This window comes from Rhopilema esculentum, chromosome 19 (genome assembly GCF_057945365.1).
Source record: "Rhopilema esculentum isolate cy_ngs chromosome 19, ASM5794536v1, whole genome shotgun sequence".
Lineage (NCBI taxonomy): Eukaryota > Metazoa > Cnidaria > Scyphozoa > Rhizostomeae > Rhizostomatidae > Rhopilema > Rhopilema esculentum.
The window spans coordinates 2,189,461-2,203,345 of NC_142833.1; the positions used below are offsets into that span (position 1 = coordinate 2,189,461).

The 13,885-nt window shown below is 37.5% G+C and overlaps 3 protein-coding genes across 9 annotated transcripts in view; 1 reads left to right on the forward strand and 2 right to left on the reverse strand.

The window, feature by feature from the left end:
- LOC135688603 (uncharacterized) overlaps positions 1–7,983 on the reverse strand; it is a 27,322-nt gene extending 19,339 nt beyond the window's left edge. For 2 of the 5 annotated variants that reach the window (XM_065205535.2, XM_065205538.2), the window contains exon 1: positions 3,724–4,377. The gene's annotated coding sequence lies outside the window, so the exon portion shown is untranslated. Of the gene's footprint in view, positions 1–10; positions 444–3,723; positions 4,383–7,499 lie in introns of those variants that run through there. The other 3 variants (XM_065205536.2, XM_089114017.1, XM_065205537.2) reach the window with 3 other exon arrangements.
- On the forward strand, positions 5,473–10,656 carry LOC135688605 (uncharacterized). 3 transcript variants are annotated; one of them, XM_065205540.2, is made up of 4 exons: positions 5,473–6,100; positions 7,955–8,033; positions 8,475–8,651; positions 9,451–10,656. In XM_065205540.2, the coding sequence occupies exons 1-4, from the start codon at positions 6,087–6,089 to the stop codon at positions 9,745–9,747; spliced, it is 567 nt and encodes a 188-aa protein (XP_065061612.2). In that variant the 5' UTR covers positions 5,473–6,086; the 3' UTR covers positions 9,748–10,656. The 3 variants fall into 3 exon arrangements, with proteins under 3 accessions (XP_065061612.2, XP_065061615.2, XP_065061613.2); XM_065205543.2 differs by having other exon boundaries at positions 5,476–6,100; positions 7,941–8,027; positions 9,451–10,654; XM_065205541.2 differs by having other exon boundaries at positions 5,476–6,100; positions 7,955–8,027; positions 9,451–10,653.
- A 396-nt stretch (positions 10,657–11,052) lies between these two features.
- LOC135688606 (signal peptidase complex subunit 1) lies at positions 11,053–13,882 on the reverse strand. The gene is made up of 4 exons (XM_065205545.2): positions 13,686–13,882; positions 13,353–13,412; positions 11,659–11,745; positions 11,053–11,224 (listed from the first exon to the last, which is right to left on the reverse strand). The coding sequence occupies exons 1-4, from the start codon at positions 13,788–13,790 to the stop codon at positions 11,096–11,098; spliced, it is 381 nt and encodes a 126-aa protein (XP_065061617.2). The 5' UTR covers positions 13,791–13,882; the 3' UTR covers positions 11,053–11,095.
- Between the last annotated feature and the right edge of the window lie 3 nt (positions 13,883–13,885).

The window sequence follows — 13,885 nt, forward strand, 5'->3', positions numbered from 1 at the left end:
CATTAGGTACCATCTTCTATCAAAAGGTTGGCTACCATGACCCTCCAACTATCCCTATCCTCAGAATATCGTTTAGCTCTCCCAATGCTTTCACACCCGCTCTATTCCTTGACATCGCCTCCCCATGTTCTTCTTTGTCTTCCCCTGTCTCGTTTTCTGCCAATCACGCCTTCCAAAACAAGCCTTAACAAGAACCTGGATGATCACAATACTAGGCCTAGATATTGATGTAGCAGCAGACGCAAATCATTGGCTCTTGTTGATGGTTGAATGCAAGGATGAACCATGTATAAATGAACCATTTGTGCTAGTTACAGCAAACCACCCACCCAATAAGTCGAGCCCCCGTTAACTCGAACATTCGCTTAGTCGAACTGAAACTACATTCCCCTCGTCAAATACTTTAATTGGAAAATCCCTGATAACTCGAACACTCGCTATCTCGAGCCATTTCAATTGGAAAATCCCTGATAACTCGAACACTCGCTATCTCGAGCCATTTCATTTGGCCATTGGATGTTTGCGTTACCAGGAGTTTACTGTATATTAAATTTCAGCAGCCTTTACAACCTTTTTGACCTTCATTTAAACGACTTCTTAGTAGAGTCATTATTTCACGATGCTTTAAATACTTTTCTTCCAAAATCTCAACCGTAGATTAAAAATATCGAAAACAAAGAGAGCTATTGAGCCACTGACGCTAGCGTTCCCTGTCCCATCCATTCAAGAAGAGAATCTTAAATTTCATGAAGACAACTAAAACGCGACCTTTTTTAAGTAATGCAGGATTTAACGGATATATTTTACGGGTATACTCATTTACATGTCCTTGGTTATAAATGAAATGGTAATAAAGTATTAGGAAAAGGGTAAAATTGGTCCCGTGCACCTGCTAATATTTTTAGCACCTGCACCCAGATAACCTCAAGGATCCTCCGCTTCGTTTCATTGCTATACCCCAAGGGTTGGCAACCTTAAGAAGTGAACCAGATCCTTTAAACTTTATCTACAATATCACAGAGGGCCGTTTGCTGCCCATCCCTATTATTCAGTGGCAGAAATTCATTTTTCAGGTGGGGGGGGGGCTGGGGGGGGTCGAAACCCACAAAAACAAGCAAATTTGCCGACAAATAACAAAATTTGCCAACAAAAGCGCTAAAACTGTTTTTTAACCGACAATTTGGCAAAAGCTGGGGGGCGGTTGCCCCACACCCCCGCAATTTCCGCCACTGCCTTTGTTACATGCTAGTGCACGAAAAAACGGAAACTATTTCTACATCGGCAAAATCACTGGGTTCTCATTTCAAACGCAGATACGTTGTTTTGTAGTATAGCGATTGGAAAAAACAACTTAGGAAAACTAAACCCTATATTGTGAAACTAGAAATACACACAGCTACGGGTTTCAACGAAGTAGGCAGCTTAATGGGCTGAACAATTGCTCTGAAAAGTTTCCCACATAAAAAATCCGAATCATCAGACATAAAAATAAAGATACAAAACACGTCGCATGAGAAAAGTTATTTGTTCATCAGATAACGGCAATCTTTTCGTTTAGCCGCACATTCTTGCATGGGAATCATCCAGTGGCGTAGCGTGAGCGCAGAACTTAGGCATGCGGTAACATAAAATATACGGCTATGTTGAATAAATGTAATGGTAATTTCAGTTTCTAAAAAATACAAGCGGTAATTAATGATAATCGTGATAGCAAATTTTGATTTTCAAAGTAACAAATCATTTGTACTCTAATTCTAATCAATCAAGGTGTCTATTCTTAGCATCAGAGGCTCCGACAGAGGTTGGAAAGTGAAGGGGGGCCAAGGGAAAAATTATCACCCATGCGAAAGTTTATGAAAAAAGCTCAATTGTTTAGCAAGTCTTTTCAGAATAACTCCTAGTTCTAAAACTGCTTCGCAAAAGATTTTATTCTTATTCATATTCTTCAAGAAAAGGCATCACCTAATGCCCACCTAATGTAAGAATTTTTTATGCTATAACGAAGCTGGGGATTCCCGCAAGAAGGAGCTCTCCACATTGCGAAATTGTTAACACACTGCAGAGCATAAGCGAACAGGAGCAACAGTTTCTGCTCATTTTTTACTCTCATAGTTAACTAAGATGAATATAGTGAGCTGTGAGAGTTGTTAGAATTGAAGATGCTTCCATGTGTAAAGTTTCAGAAAGTTAGTCCCGGCAAATCATCATGTATTTGGCAAGGCTTGCGCTCAGGTCTACCGCATGCCCTGGTCCGTAAATTCTTACTATACTGGCGAGCCTTTTGACTTGAATTACGGAATGCGGATCATGACAAATAGACTCTGACCCCACTTTGACGAAACTTTTTCTCTTTTCAACAGTCACAAAGTAAAGAAAGGAAAATAATTGGATTTGAAATGATGTATCACGCAAAGAGTATTCGCAAAAAGCAGCTTATAGGTAGAAAAATGTTGTGGATTATCAAATATTTGGGAAGGCTTGCGCTCAGGCCGACCGCAAGCTCCAGTCCGGAAAATTCTCACTTCTCTCAGAAGCTTCTCTCGGGTTGCACTGAAGCTGCACTGGAGCATCACATGTTTCTCTTATTTTGGACAGGCAAAAAGAGTGATGTGGAGGGGCTTCAGTTTTTCAGATTTTTCGAATTTCATAATTTTTAGCGATCTGTTTACTTGGAAAAATTGCCAATTGGGGCCAATTGGCCTGTTGGCGCTAGAGTTCACCGCATGCTGCTCATGACAAGAAAGAGAAGCCGTTTATTGCGGAAATTGTTATGCATTGAAAGTGTTGCAAGAATTTTAGAATTTGTCTATAAATTTTTACGCTTGCGCCGCAAGCGTAGCATACATAGACGCTACGCCACTGGAATCATCACTTGGAACTACCCATAGCCAGCGTAGAATCTAGAAGGTAGCTAAGGTGAATCACAAAAATCTGATAAGGCTAACAATCGCTGTGTCAAACGTTTACGAACGTGGATACAGTGAATCGATTTGGATACAAAAATACAAAGAACTGTATTTGATGACAGCTGTAGTTGTTAGAGTTACCGGACAAGACGAGAGAAATCTGAGTTCACAAACAAATAGGTTTATTTGTGGCACTAAGCGGACCTATCCCTATGCTATACAGTAAACTCTTGTTAAATCAAACATATAAGGATCTTATAGAACGGGTTTGAGTTATCGGGGATTTTCAAATAAAAGTTTTTGGCAAGAGGAATGTAATTTCAGTTCGACTTAGCGAATGTTCGAGTTATCGGGAGTTCAAAATATCGGGAGTTTACAGTATAAAGTATTTTCACGTTATCGCAATTTCAGAACCAAATATGAAGATGTTTAAGTCCGATGAAGAAGTTTGGCTGCTTCGGTATTGAAAACTGAGGGTCGACCAACAAAATCAATCCCATACAGACGCCAAGAGGTCCTAGTTACGATGCTAAATTGACGACTGCGAGATTCGTTGCAGTTAAAAAATTATTGCTAAGAGGAGATATTCTAATGTACTAGTGATAAATGAACAAGCTATCTTGCATTGACTAACGAATTGAAGTCTAGAATGATTACGAATCAAGGCTTTAGTATCAATGAATCGCTTCTGTGTTTTGCAATGAGTGAGAAATATATATATTATTCAAAAACCAACTTTTCAATAATAACAATCAGATTGTAAGCTAAGTTAAATATTTGGCAGAAAATTGTTTTAAAGGAAAATAAACGAACGTACCATGAAAGTGGAATATTTTCCAATCCCAACAACACACTTAGCATGTGAAAAACAAATGTGTTTTTGACTGACCGAGAGCTAGATTCTAAATAAACTCTGGATACCGCGAGCTTCACATCAGCACATAGTGAACAGAACAACTCATTATTTCACTCAGAACTAAAATCTAGCGGTTTGCAACTGGTCACCCTATGTTACTTAGATTTGAGAGCAAGCACATGTCATGTATGTGAATTGAAAAGAGACATGGTCACCTTGTGTCTTTCGGTTACGTAGATGGTAAGTCAAGTCTATGTATGGTTAACAGCGGTTATCGTTTGGGAAATTTATAAGGTATCATTTGATAAAGTACAGTTCAAACGGCAGTGCTGGATGGCATTAACGCATTATCTAACAGTATTAGCCTCAGAGCAATTTGATGGCACGCAGACCCGTTTAAAGCATAGCTTGACATTCAGGCAAAGTTTGGTGCAATGCTGGCTGAAAGCACCCACCGGGGGGTAACACCCACCCTTCTACCTGCACTCAGTGGTCATGCTAAAGTATATTTTCACAATACGTTTCCCTTAAATCTCAACAGCATCCCTGAAGAAGTGAGGCCTGCCCACCCTTGTTCATCTGGGCACTTGATAATTCAGAAGTGAGAATATCAACGTAAAATGCCAAAACGGGCGCAGTGGTGGCGCCGTGGGAGGAAAGAAGTAGGGGGGAGCACGTCTCAGACCAAGTTTTCGGCAGGGTCAATTCTGTATTAGATCTAGATCTAATGAGAGAATGCCAGTGGAGGGGTAAAATCTTGGCAATGTATACTTATGGCTTTACGTAGTGATGTGATACGTGGGTGTTCCCTATTTGTGAAATGAGCGTTTCCTATTGTCAAATAGACCTTTTCTTCCAGAATTCTTGAGGGGCACGGGGCTCTTTATCCACGATATACTTTATATTCGAATCAAGCATCCAAGGAAACATACTATTTATCAACGTATCTGCCTCGAGGGGGATGAATTGGAACATTGTGAAAACAAAAACAATTGAGTAGATTTAAAATTGTTATGTTTGCAATCGATGTCAATTTGTAAGACGAAATGTTGAACATTTTAAAGATTTGAAATATCAGCAATATTCTATTGTCAAAATCACAAATATTTCAGAAATTCATTTCCGAAATAGTAAGAAAAAATCTATTTCAAAAGATGTTTTCAAAACTGCCAAAATGATGTTAAAATAAATTAGAAAGTAAAAAGGAAATAGATGGTTAACTGAAAAGAAAATATTTCAGCAAACCCATTTCGAGACCATATTCACGGCCAAGCTGAAGCGCCATGCGACCATACAGGAAATCATCCCTTTCTGTTGTATATTTATTAACTTTCAGAAAATATCAATGTTTTTTCCGGTGCATCCTTCTGTTGTTCGAAAAGGCTAACCCGTCCACAAAACGTTTTTGTTCATCAAATATGTCAACAAACTTGGAACTTCGTTTGCACGCAGCCTCAAATTCAACAGGCCTTAAACTCACTGATCTATAGAAAAGACTGGGTCAAGCCTTCTATTGTCTTGAAACACCAAAGTTTGAAGCCCATTCAATTTCAAAAGGAAGAGGGCCCCAAACATTGGCGGGAGGCCATTCCTCAAAAACAATACTTTAACGATATGGAGACGCCAGAGCTGCAATGTTGTGCCGAAAAAGAACAAGACCAGAGCAGCTGAAAACGTTGCTAGGAGTGACAGTGGAGGCCGTCTCCTCGCAAGGGCTGTTCTGGGCCCTCTTCTGGGATGGCGACACTCTGATCATAATAGAAGCTCGATCCAGCCTTTTTTATAGATCAGTGGCTAAACTCCGTTTGCACACAGCCTCGATTTCAACAAAGCAGGAACCAATCCTAAATTGCATTAGGAAAAAGGCATACATGTTAAAGGTTCGGCTCTAAACCATTCTAGACCGGTCTGGGTAGCGCAAATTTTCTTAGAAGTACTTGCATGCTAAATAAGTAAAATAAAATATATCCATAAAAAACCAATGCATAAATTCGACCCGTTCTATGCTACGGGGTTGTTCTTGAGACCTGTTAATAAACGCAGATTTAACGCGGGCACAAGCGCGGAAAATTCACACGATAAGCCACCGTAGCAAATAGTTTTGAAAGGAGCTCGTTGAGATTTTGTAGGTACCAGCTCATGCGCGTAAAACATGCAATCACAGCAACCCAAGCGTGCCACACGAAACTTTGAATAAAACTTCTGTATATTTCAAAATAATATACTGTATACGCTGGAGACAAAATAAAAGTCGAACGAAATGGAAAACTAACAGGTATTCATAAAATCCTGGATTTGGGATAAGACAAATAGTGAAGCCTACGATGAATATGGACAGGTACGTCGTAACTTCTAACTTTACTGTTTGCCTTGAAAAATTTGTTATTTACACTGGCATATCTTTAGACACATTGCTTAGGTGACGTGAAAGAAACTAATAATTAGGATATCCAACAACAGGTTGAGTTAAACATTTTAAAATCGATCAGCAAAATCTAAATATAAAGTGCCTTTTCCCATTTTGCAATTGCTTAAAGTCTCGAAAGATCGATCTTTTTGCTCGCAATGGAATTGCTCATTTTAATGAAAAAGTATAAGATACATTTAATATTCCAAGCAGATATAATCTTTAACACAAATGCGGCGAGTTACAAAAGTTTTGATGGTTTTCGCTTCGTTTTCAAAGTGAATTTAGAAACTTTTCAAGGGTTCCTTAGACGTGCAAATCACTCTTTCTATTTACTTTCTCTTCTACGATCAAGATAGTCATTTAGATGCTCATCGGGGACTCTATCAAAAGGCTGAATTTGTTTTCATAAACTGGCTTTTAAAAATGCAAACATGTTCGTCTGATACTCTTTAGAATAAAAAGGTCTAGATAAAGATCGAAAATGTAAAGCTAGAAAAAGTGCAATTTGTGGATCGGCCAACCAAAGGCGAGCACGTGACTGAAGAGGTTACCCAATCGCTGTTGCATGCCAATTGAAAAGATCTGTAATAAAGTTCTGTGTACACTACTTAATGATCACTTTCCCTTCTGAATCGATAAAAAAATGACGATAATAATTCAAACATTTTGAAACTTGTTTACGTTTCCGCTAACAGAATAAATTCAATTGTTGCTGGACTCGTTTGTTGCCTAATGCATTTCAGGGCCGTCAAGAGAGGGGGACAAGGGGGCAAATCACCCCTAGGGCCCTCGTAAAGCAATGAATTCTGTTTTGAAATAAAATTAATGAAAAGTAACAAAATTATGTGCGAATAAAGAAAAGGCCACGATAGCAGGCTGCTCGGCGGACTCCGATGGAATTCTTGCGGCGAAAAATCGACAAAATGTAGCGATTAAGAAACACCGCAATGCAACGAGAATAAACAACAACAAACACACAAATCAGTGATGGCTAATATTTCGCCGGCATACGGGGCTTCATCAGAGCAAAAGTAAACGAACTAAAAATTTACAAATTTTCTAAGAGGCGATCGTGGTGTCGAATTGGTTGATGTGGAATGGTGTGAATGCAGCGCAGCGGAGAGGAATAGGTAATAGATGTGGAAGAGTAAAACATTTAAACCGAATGAACGAATTTAAGCTAATTTAAAGGGCGTGGTCGCAAAATTTTCTGCTTGCTTGGCTCGCAGGTTCCTCATCCTCCGGGTTTGCTCCGGGGCTTTAAAATTCTCTCGGCGGCCCTAATGCATTTAGCCTGGGTTGAAGACATAGAAGTAAAGGGACTTACAGCGGCAAAATGAGCTTGAAACATAAAACATTGCTGTTCATTCCTGCGATGTAAAAGAAGCACAAATGCACCATAACTTTCTCCGGAAAACTTCTGGTCTTTATTTCCTCTCCCATCCTTTTCAACTGTCATTAATGAACCAACATGTCTGCTAAAGTCCTTGGATGTTCACAGCATGCTTGTACCTTTACTTCCTTTCCTTGATTCAAGGTGAACCTTTCTCTAAATATTTTCCCACAGCAGTTGAACCCAGACAATGATCATAAAATTGACTGTTTTTATAAAACTATATTTTACATTAAACATGATAAGAAATGTATAAATGGGTGTTGAAAAATAAATTTTCTAAAACTGATGATAATTTGTATCAGTAGAAAAATATTATTGAATTGATGAAAAAGAAACATTAACTAATTCCTGCTTATTGACACATACATAAAGTTTTCATTTTTTAGATTCTTCATCCAAGCCATGATGCTACTAGGGGTCATTCAGATCGTATATGGCAATATAGATGAAGAAAGCGGGGTAATTGTAATGGCTTTTACATGTAAAATATATCTAATTCGTGTACTATTGCTAAGAAATGTTCATACGTATTTCTGTGTTTTTCCCCAGTGTCAAGTGATAGTTGTTTGTTGTGCAGACAACCACTGCTCCAGGTCTCGTAGAACTTTGTGCAACTCGAAGAGTTACAGTATAATAAGTGAAATTTTTACTCGAATTTTGATAAAAAAATAAAAGCTATAGGAAAACTGGCAATTATCTGTTGGATTTGCATTTTTTTGGAGGTTCTAGAGGGTATTGTCTTCCTTTCATAGGGCCCTTACGAAATGCGCTAACAAATATGTTAGGAATGTTCTGTGTAATTTTGATAGAAGCAACTGATATGAGATAGATGTCTAAAACGCTTATTACTTCCATATCCCCAACAATGTTTAAGGTTTTTTAGCATTTTTACCTTCTCAATAACAGAACAGTGGGTCTGGCGCGCAAAGTGGCAATTGGGTGGAACCTTCATCGGGTATGCTTGGCGATGAAATAATGCCTCTTTCAAATGTTGAAAACTTTGAAGAAAACAATGACGGTGTGGAGAAACGAGGCAAAATAGAAAGAGTTGCAGCTGTCAAAACTGGAGCAAAGAGGATTTGGGTAAGTACGAACTATTGGCCAACCTTTATAATACAATACCTTGCTTAAATGTTGGAAAGAGCAAAGAGACGATATGAACTGGGGACTGAACGGCAGCATTTGCCCAAAGCATACTATTTACGTAAATTTTATTTGCTTCTGGCATTCATTAAAAACATCAAAAGTCTGCTTGCCTTCTTGGGGTTCAAGCAACTTTTTTTTTATCAGATAAAAATCAGCCTCTAGAATTATACGGTAGCAAAAGAAAACCAAATCATTCTAAGCTATAATAAACTGATTATCAGTTGAATAGAGGGTGGTCAGTTTTCAGATGATATTTTCATTTTGGTCAAGGCACCAATCAAATGTGTTACTCTTCCACCCACGTCACTTCCGATCAACATCTGGATATAAACTGTCTGATTAACTTTGGTCATTATCTGAAGTTTATACTCTAAGACATTTGTATTTAAAGGCACTATGTCCCGTCCCGTCTAAGTCCCGTCCCGCACTATGTCCCGTCCCGACTGTCTATGTCCCGCACTATGTCCCGTCCCGTCTAAGTCCCGTCCCGCACTATGTCCCGTCCCGACTGTCTATGTCCCGCACTATGTCCCGTCCCGTCTATGTCTATGTCCCGTCAATCAGCCGTTCAGAGTTAACAATAGGCTTTGTAGCGTGTTTAAGCACGATGTGTATCCGCTTTTCCATGCTTCCTTAAAATTTCTCCGTTCCAATTGTTTGTTTGGTTATTTTCTTATTACTTCTAAAACTGTTCTGAATGCAGCGTGTGTATCAATAATTTTTTTGTTCACTTCAGCAATATATACACCCTTATTACCATTGGGCGAATACACAACCGGCACCGCCAAAACCACTGGTACATACCGTACAGGATGGGCAGTGCTTTGATGAGAATTCGCTTTGTGACGTTGGTCACGATGAGCAATGCTGTGGCCATGCCTCGTACTGTGTGGACTATTGGGGTGTTGGCAAATGCCTTGCCTATAAACAGCCTGATATTTACGACAAGCTACTTCCTGTAAGAATGCACCGAAACAACATGTATAAAGCGTACATGCGAAAGATGCAGTACCTTGCAGCAGCAGGCAAATGATGGGAGGTTTATTCCGTGTGAAATGCGGGCGATGGGCAGCTAAAGAGAGGCTGGATGTCATTTACTAAACAAGTGAATACTGGCAAGCAGTTTTACGGAATGATGACACGTGCACAAAGATCGTAGACAGTAGATAGATGAAGGGGATGTTCTCCATAATCAAGCATATTTGAGGAGCAACCGAAAGATGGCACCAAGTTGCCTTCATCTTAGCACTTCTATCATTGGAGTAATGAATTAGTGTCTTACAACTTGCTTTCGAGAAGAGAAGAATTCAAGTGGAAGATATTGCAAGAAACCAAAGTTATTTGAAATTTCTGAACATTATTTCATAAACATGAACTGGAGTTCAGTGATTTCTACTTGCTCTATAGACTAAGCTATTGAGGACATGCTGAAACACAAATTTGTCAGACTAAAATGATCTTTGCAAACTTTGTCTTTACCTCAGTTGGTTTAAATTAGACATTTTTCAATCTAATACAATATATTTATGATTTGGTAATGAATTTGTGAAAAAAACGCTCAAAATCTTTATTACAGAATTAAAAACAAAAGAAAAATTTTGAATTGTTCTTCTTTGATTTATTTTATAATGGTAAAGCTCTTGCAAATCTTTCATATGCAACATACTTTGGGTTCCTCTTTCCCTCTAAAAGTGGCAACATTCAGTAAATGCTGGGATATCTTTATGCAGCAAAAAGGGATTGGCTTTGAAAGTTTTTATTTTGTAACTTTTCACCAAACTGAGTTATAGAAAATCATGCTTTCACTATTGTCTTAAAGACATTTATTGATAGGTTTTGCATTTTAGCATCATATACTGTAAATCCTCGAATTGGCCCCCCTTGAAAAAGCCCCCCCTTGAATAAGCCCCCACCCTAGAATTAAAAATTGTCAATAAGCCCCCCTTGAATAAGCCCCCACTGCTACCGTAAATTCTCAAATTAGACTCCTCAACTTGATGATTTTTGCCATCTGAGGTCGCCTATGGCGTTTTATTGAATTACCACAACAAATTCATACTTTTGGTAGTAATTGATTAAATGATCATAAATAAATTTCTACTAAAATAAACGAGGTCTTTTAATAATGTCTTCTTACTGTCAACAATGATTCTATAAGCCCCCCCCTTGTATAAGCCCCCCTCAAATAAGCCCCCATCCAAAAATATCAAAAATAAATAAGGGCTAATTCGAGGATTTACGGTATATGACAAACTTGTTGATAACTTGAAAAGAATAAATGTTGATTCATTCAAGAGCTAGCTAACAAGATAATTCAGTCAGAAATAAAACACTCAAGTGCTATGACATTATATTAACAATACAGATACCTGAGATACAGGTTATTGGTTCTTTTTTGCCTTGTAGTCTTTGACTTTTTGTTGCTTTGGTTTTTCTTCTGTCTTCTTTTTCTCTGGCTTCTGCCAAGTGAGTGGGCTCCTCCTGAACCATGGCCAAGGAGGTAAAACAAGCTGGAAGTATTCAAATATGGGATCAGTCATAACAATAACATGTTGGCAATAGAAACACAAAGTAATATTATTGATTCATTTAATGCCCCAGGAAATTGTATTAACTCACTTAACAGAAGTTTGAGTTATGGCTTGTCAGGCATGGATCTAGACCGGTTGAAAAGGTTTCAGAAAACAGGTCACATTCTCAGAGCTATGTTTCTCTGTGAATCTTGAAATTTTCTCTGTCTATCAGACGGACATAAGATAAACAAATGGAGTGCGATAGTAGGGATATATCCTGAGGAGGCAAGATGATGATGTATTTTTGTAGTAAAAGAAAAACGATTTACTGAAGGAACAAAACAATAAAAGCCATTTGTTGAATGTTTTGATGACAAATGATAATTTGATGCAAATAATTTATTTCAAGAAAAAAAACCAAAAAGACTCACCAGAGAAGAAATACCAGCACCAATAAAAACAAACAGAACTGTTTGTGAAAACTGTTCTACAAGGAATCCATAGATAAATCCAACAATCTGCAAAGAAATAAAAATGCTATTGAGATAAATATCAAAGAACATCTGAAGGGTTGGAATGAAGCTGGGTTTGGATGGGATATAATAAGATCCATATCACTTCATGAAATGTTGATAAATCTTTAACAAAAATAGTCTTTGTGTTCAAGACAAATCCTCTAAACTCGTTATCATGTAGTTTATGACGCACTAAACTTTACAATAAATATTTCCAGACCTGGTTGTGAGGATTTTGGTAGGTGGGCGGTAGATCTCTCTCCTTGTTGGAGTAAGGCGAGCAATTTTAACAAAATGTAAAATTTGTCAATGAATTTTTTTAGAAGCTTTTATAAGCCAGTTAGAAAGAAAATGGTCTTTTAAACAAAAAAGAAATAATCTTTCAAGTACTTTCTGCAACTGACACTAAGTTCTATCTTCTGTGCTGGGTAATCATAAATTTATCTTCATTAGGATTTGTTTCTTATTCACTAACCCCTGAAGCTTCATCTATGCTCTTAACTCCTCAAAATTGTTCCATTTTAAAATAAGTTCTTGCCATGTTTTACAGCCCAAAACAAGATAAACATGTAACTTTAACTTGAAACATTTCTCAACACTTTCTGAAAACTCCTTCCATTATGGACTTTACAAAAATGCTGTTAACACACTTGCGTGTGGAAGAGGGGGATGGGGGGAGTGACATTTGAAAATGCTAATCTCATTTGGTTTCAACATGAAAATTCCTCCTTGAAGAGTAACAAAGCTGGCCAAAGTAACATTTTCATGATATTGTGTTTTGTTTTAATTATGTAATTTGCTGAATGGCATGTTTTAAATTATGTGATTTGCTGAATGTTCTGTTCTGTCTGTGAGGAAGTGTTTTTAAAAAAGACACAAGGGCCTGATATTTTCTCTAGTTTCATCAAATTACCACTATTGCTAGGGGTTAAGGGAGATCAAACATGTGCATGGTAGGACAATTTTGATTCGTTTTCATTATCTAAAAGCAGTTAACAAGTGGGTGTGTTTTTTAGAATAGAAAAAGTTTAATTATATTAATAAGTTTATTTATTTTAAGTTTAATTAAGATAAATTTTTGAAATATTTGAATATGAGTAGAAAGGGGTTTAAAAACCATGGAAAAGCATATTTCCAACTAAACATTAATGCTTGAAATAAGATACTCTATATTTCTATGTAATTAACATAAACATGCTATGATCTCCCAAATAAATAGAAGCTTAAGAGGTGACAAATATGTTAAGCTTAAAATGCCAATGAAAACCTAAGGCTGGTGGTTAACATAAATATTGGTGGAAAGGGGGCAATTAATGACCCTTCTTGAGCGATCCAGCAGGGAGCAGAGGTGCCTGCAAGCTATCACTTCTCTCAAATGGTCAGGTCTGTATTATAGAGCATAGTTGGTTTATGACATTTCTTTTGATGTTGAAGCAGAAAACATAAACCAAATTCTTTTCTCTTTGTCAAACTTCTTCTACAAAGATCCCACTACACCACCTTAAAAATTATATTGTTCAAAGAAAACTTGTATGATATTTGAAGTGAGTGATTTAAAATATATGTTAGTGTTCATAGGATACAAATATTCAACCATAAAAAGGACTTACCGCAAATAACGCTATTATGACTTGGTACAGCTTTTCTGCTTTCTTTTGGCCTTCAAAATCCTATAAATGAGAAAAGAAAAAATCTAAAAACTTTGCACTTCAACAGAATAAATGCTTCTTTTGAAAATCTACAAACTTAGCATGTTTACCTCCTTTCTTAGCCCAGCCACAGCGCCAATGCATACTCCTTCATACACTTTAAACTACGTTTGCCCTATTCATAACTCACTATGATGAGAAAAAGACTTTCCCTTTACCTGTTTTTTAACGAAAGGAAAACAAAATTTGAAGATCTCAAAACCTGTGTGTGAAAAACAAACCAACAATTCTCACCATGTGCGTAGGAATAGATTGGACATAATCGACTGATCTTTTAATAAATGGTATGCTAAGCAAGGCATTCTTCAATGCATCTTCTGCTTTGTCTAATATGTCCATCGCTAACAAAATTCCTCTAGAAACAACAGACCAAGTTAACTGTGAGTAAACTCTTCAAGTCAACGTTTTAATTAGGCCAGATTGAAGGAGAGGCC

Bases quoted from the DNA above. Each gene is read 5' to 3' on its own strand.
- LOC135688605 (XM_065205540.2), top strand. The intron at 8,034-8,474 runs GTAATGGCTTTT...TCTCAATAACAG, and splicing joins ATGAAGAAAGCGGGGTAATT to AACAGTGGGTCTGGCGCGCA. The intron at 8,652-9,450 runs GTAAGTACGAAC...TGTTCACTTCAG, and splicing joins CTGGAGCAAAGAGGATTTGG to CAATATATACACCCTTATTA.
- LOC135688606 (XM_065205545.2), bottom strand. From the start codon at position 13,790: ATGGACATATTAGACAAAGCAGAAGATGCATTGAAGAATGCCTTGCTT. The intron at 13,413-13,685 runs GTGAGAATTGTT...TCTCATTTATAG, and splicing joins AATCTATTCCTACGCACATG to GATTTTGAAGGCCAAAAGAA. The intron at 11,746-13,352 runs GTAAGTCCTTTT...ATTTCTTTGCAG, and splicing joins TCATAATAGCGTTATTTGCG to ATTGTTGGATTTATCTATGG.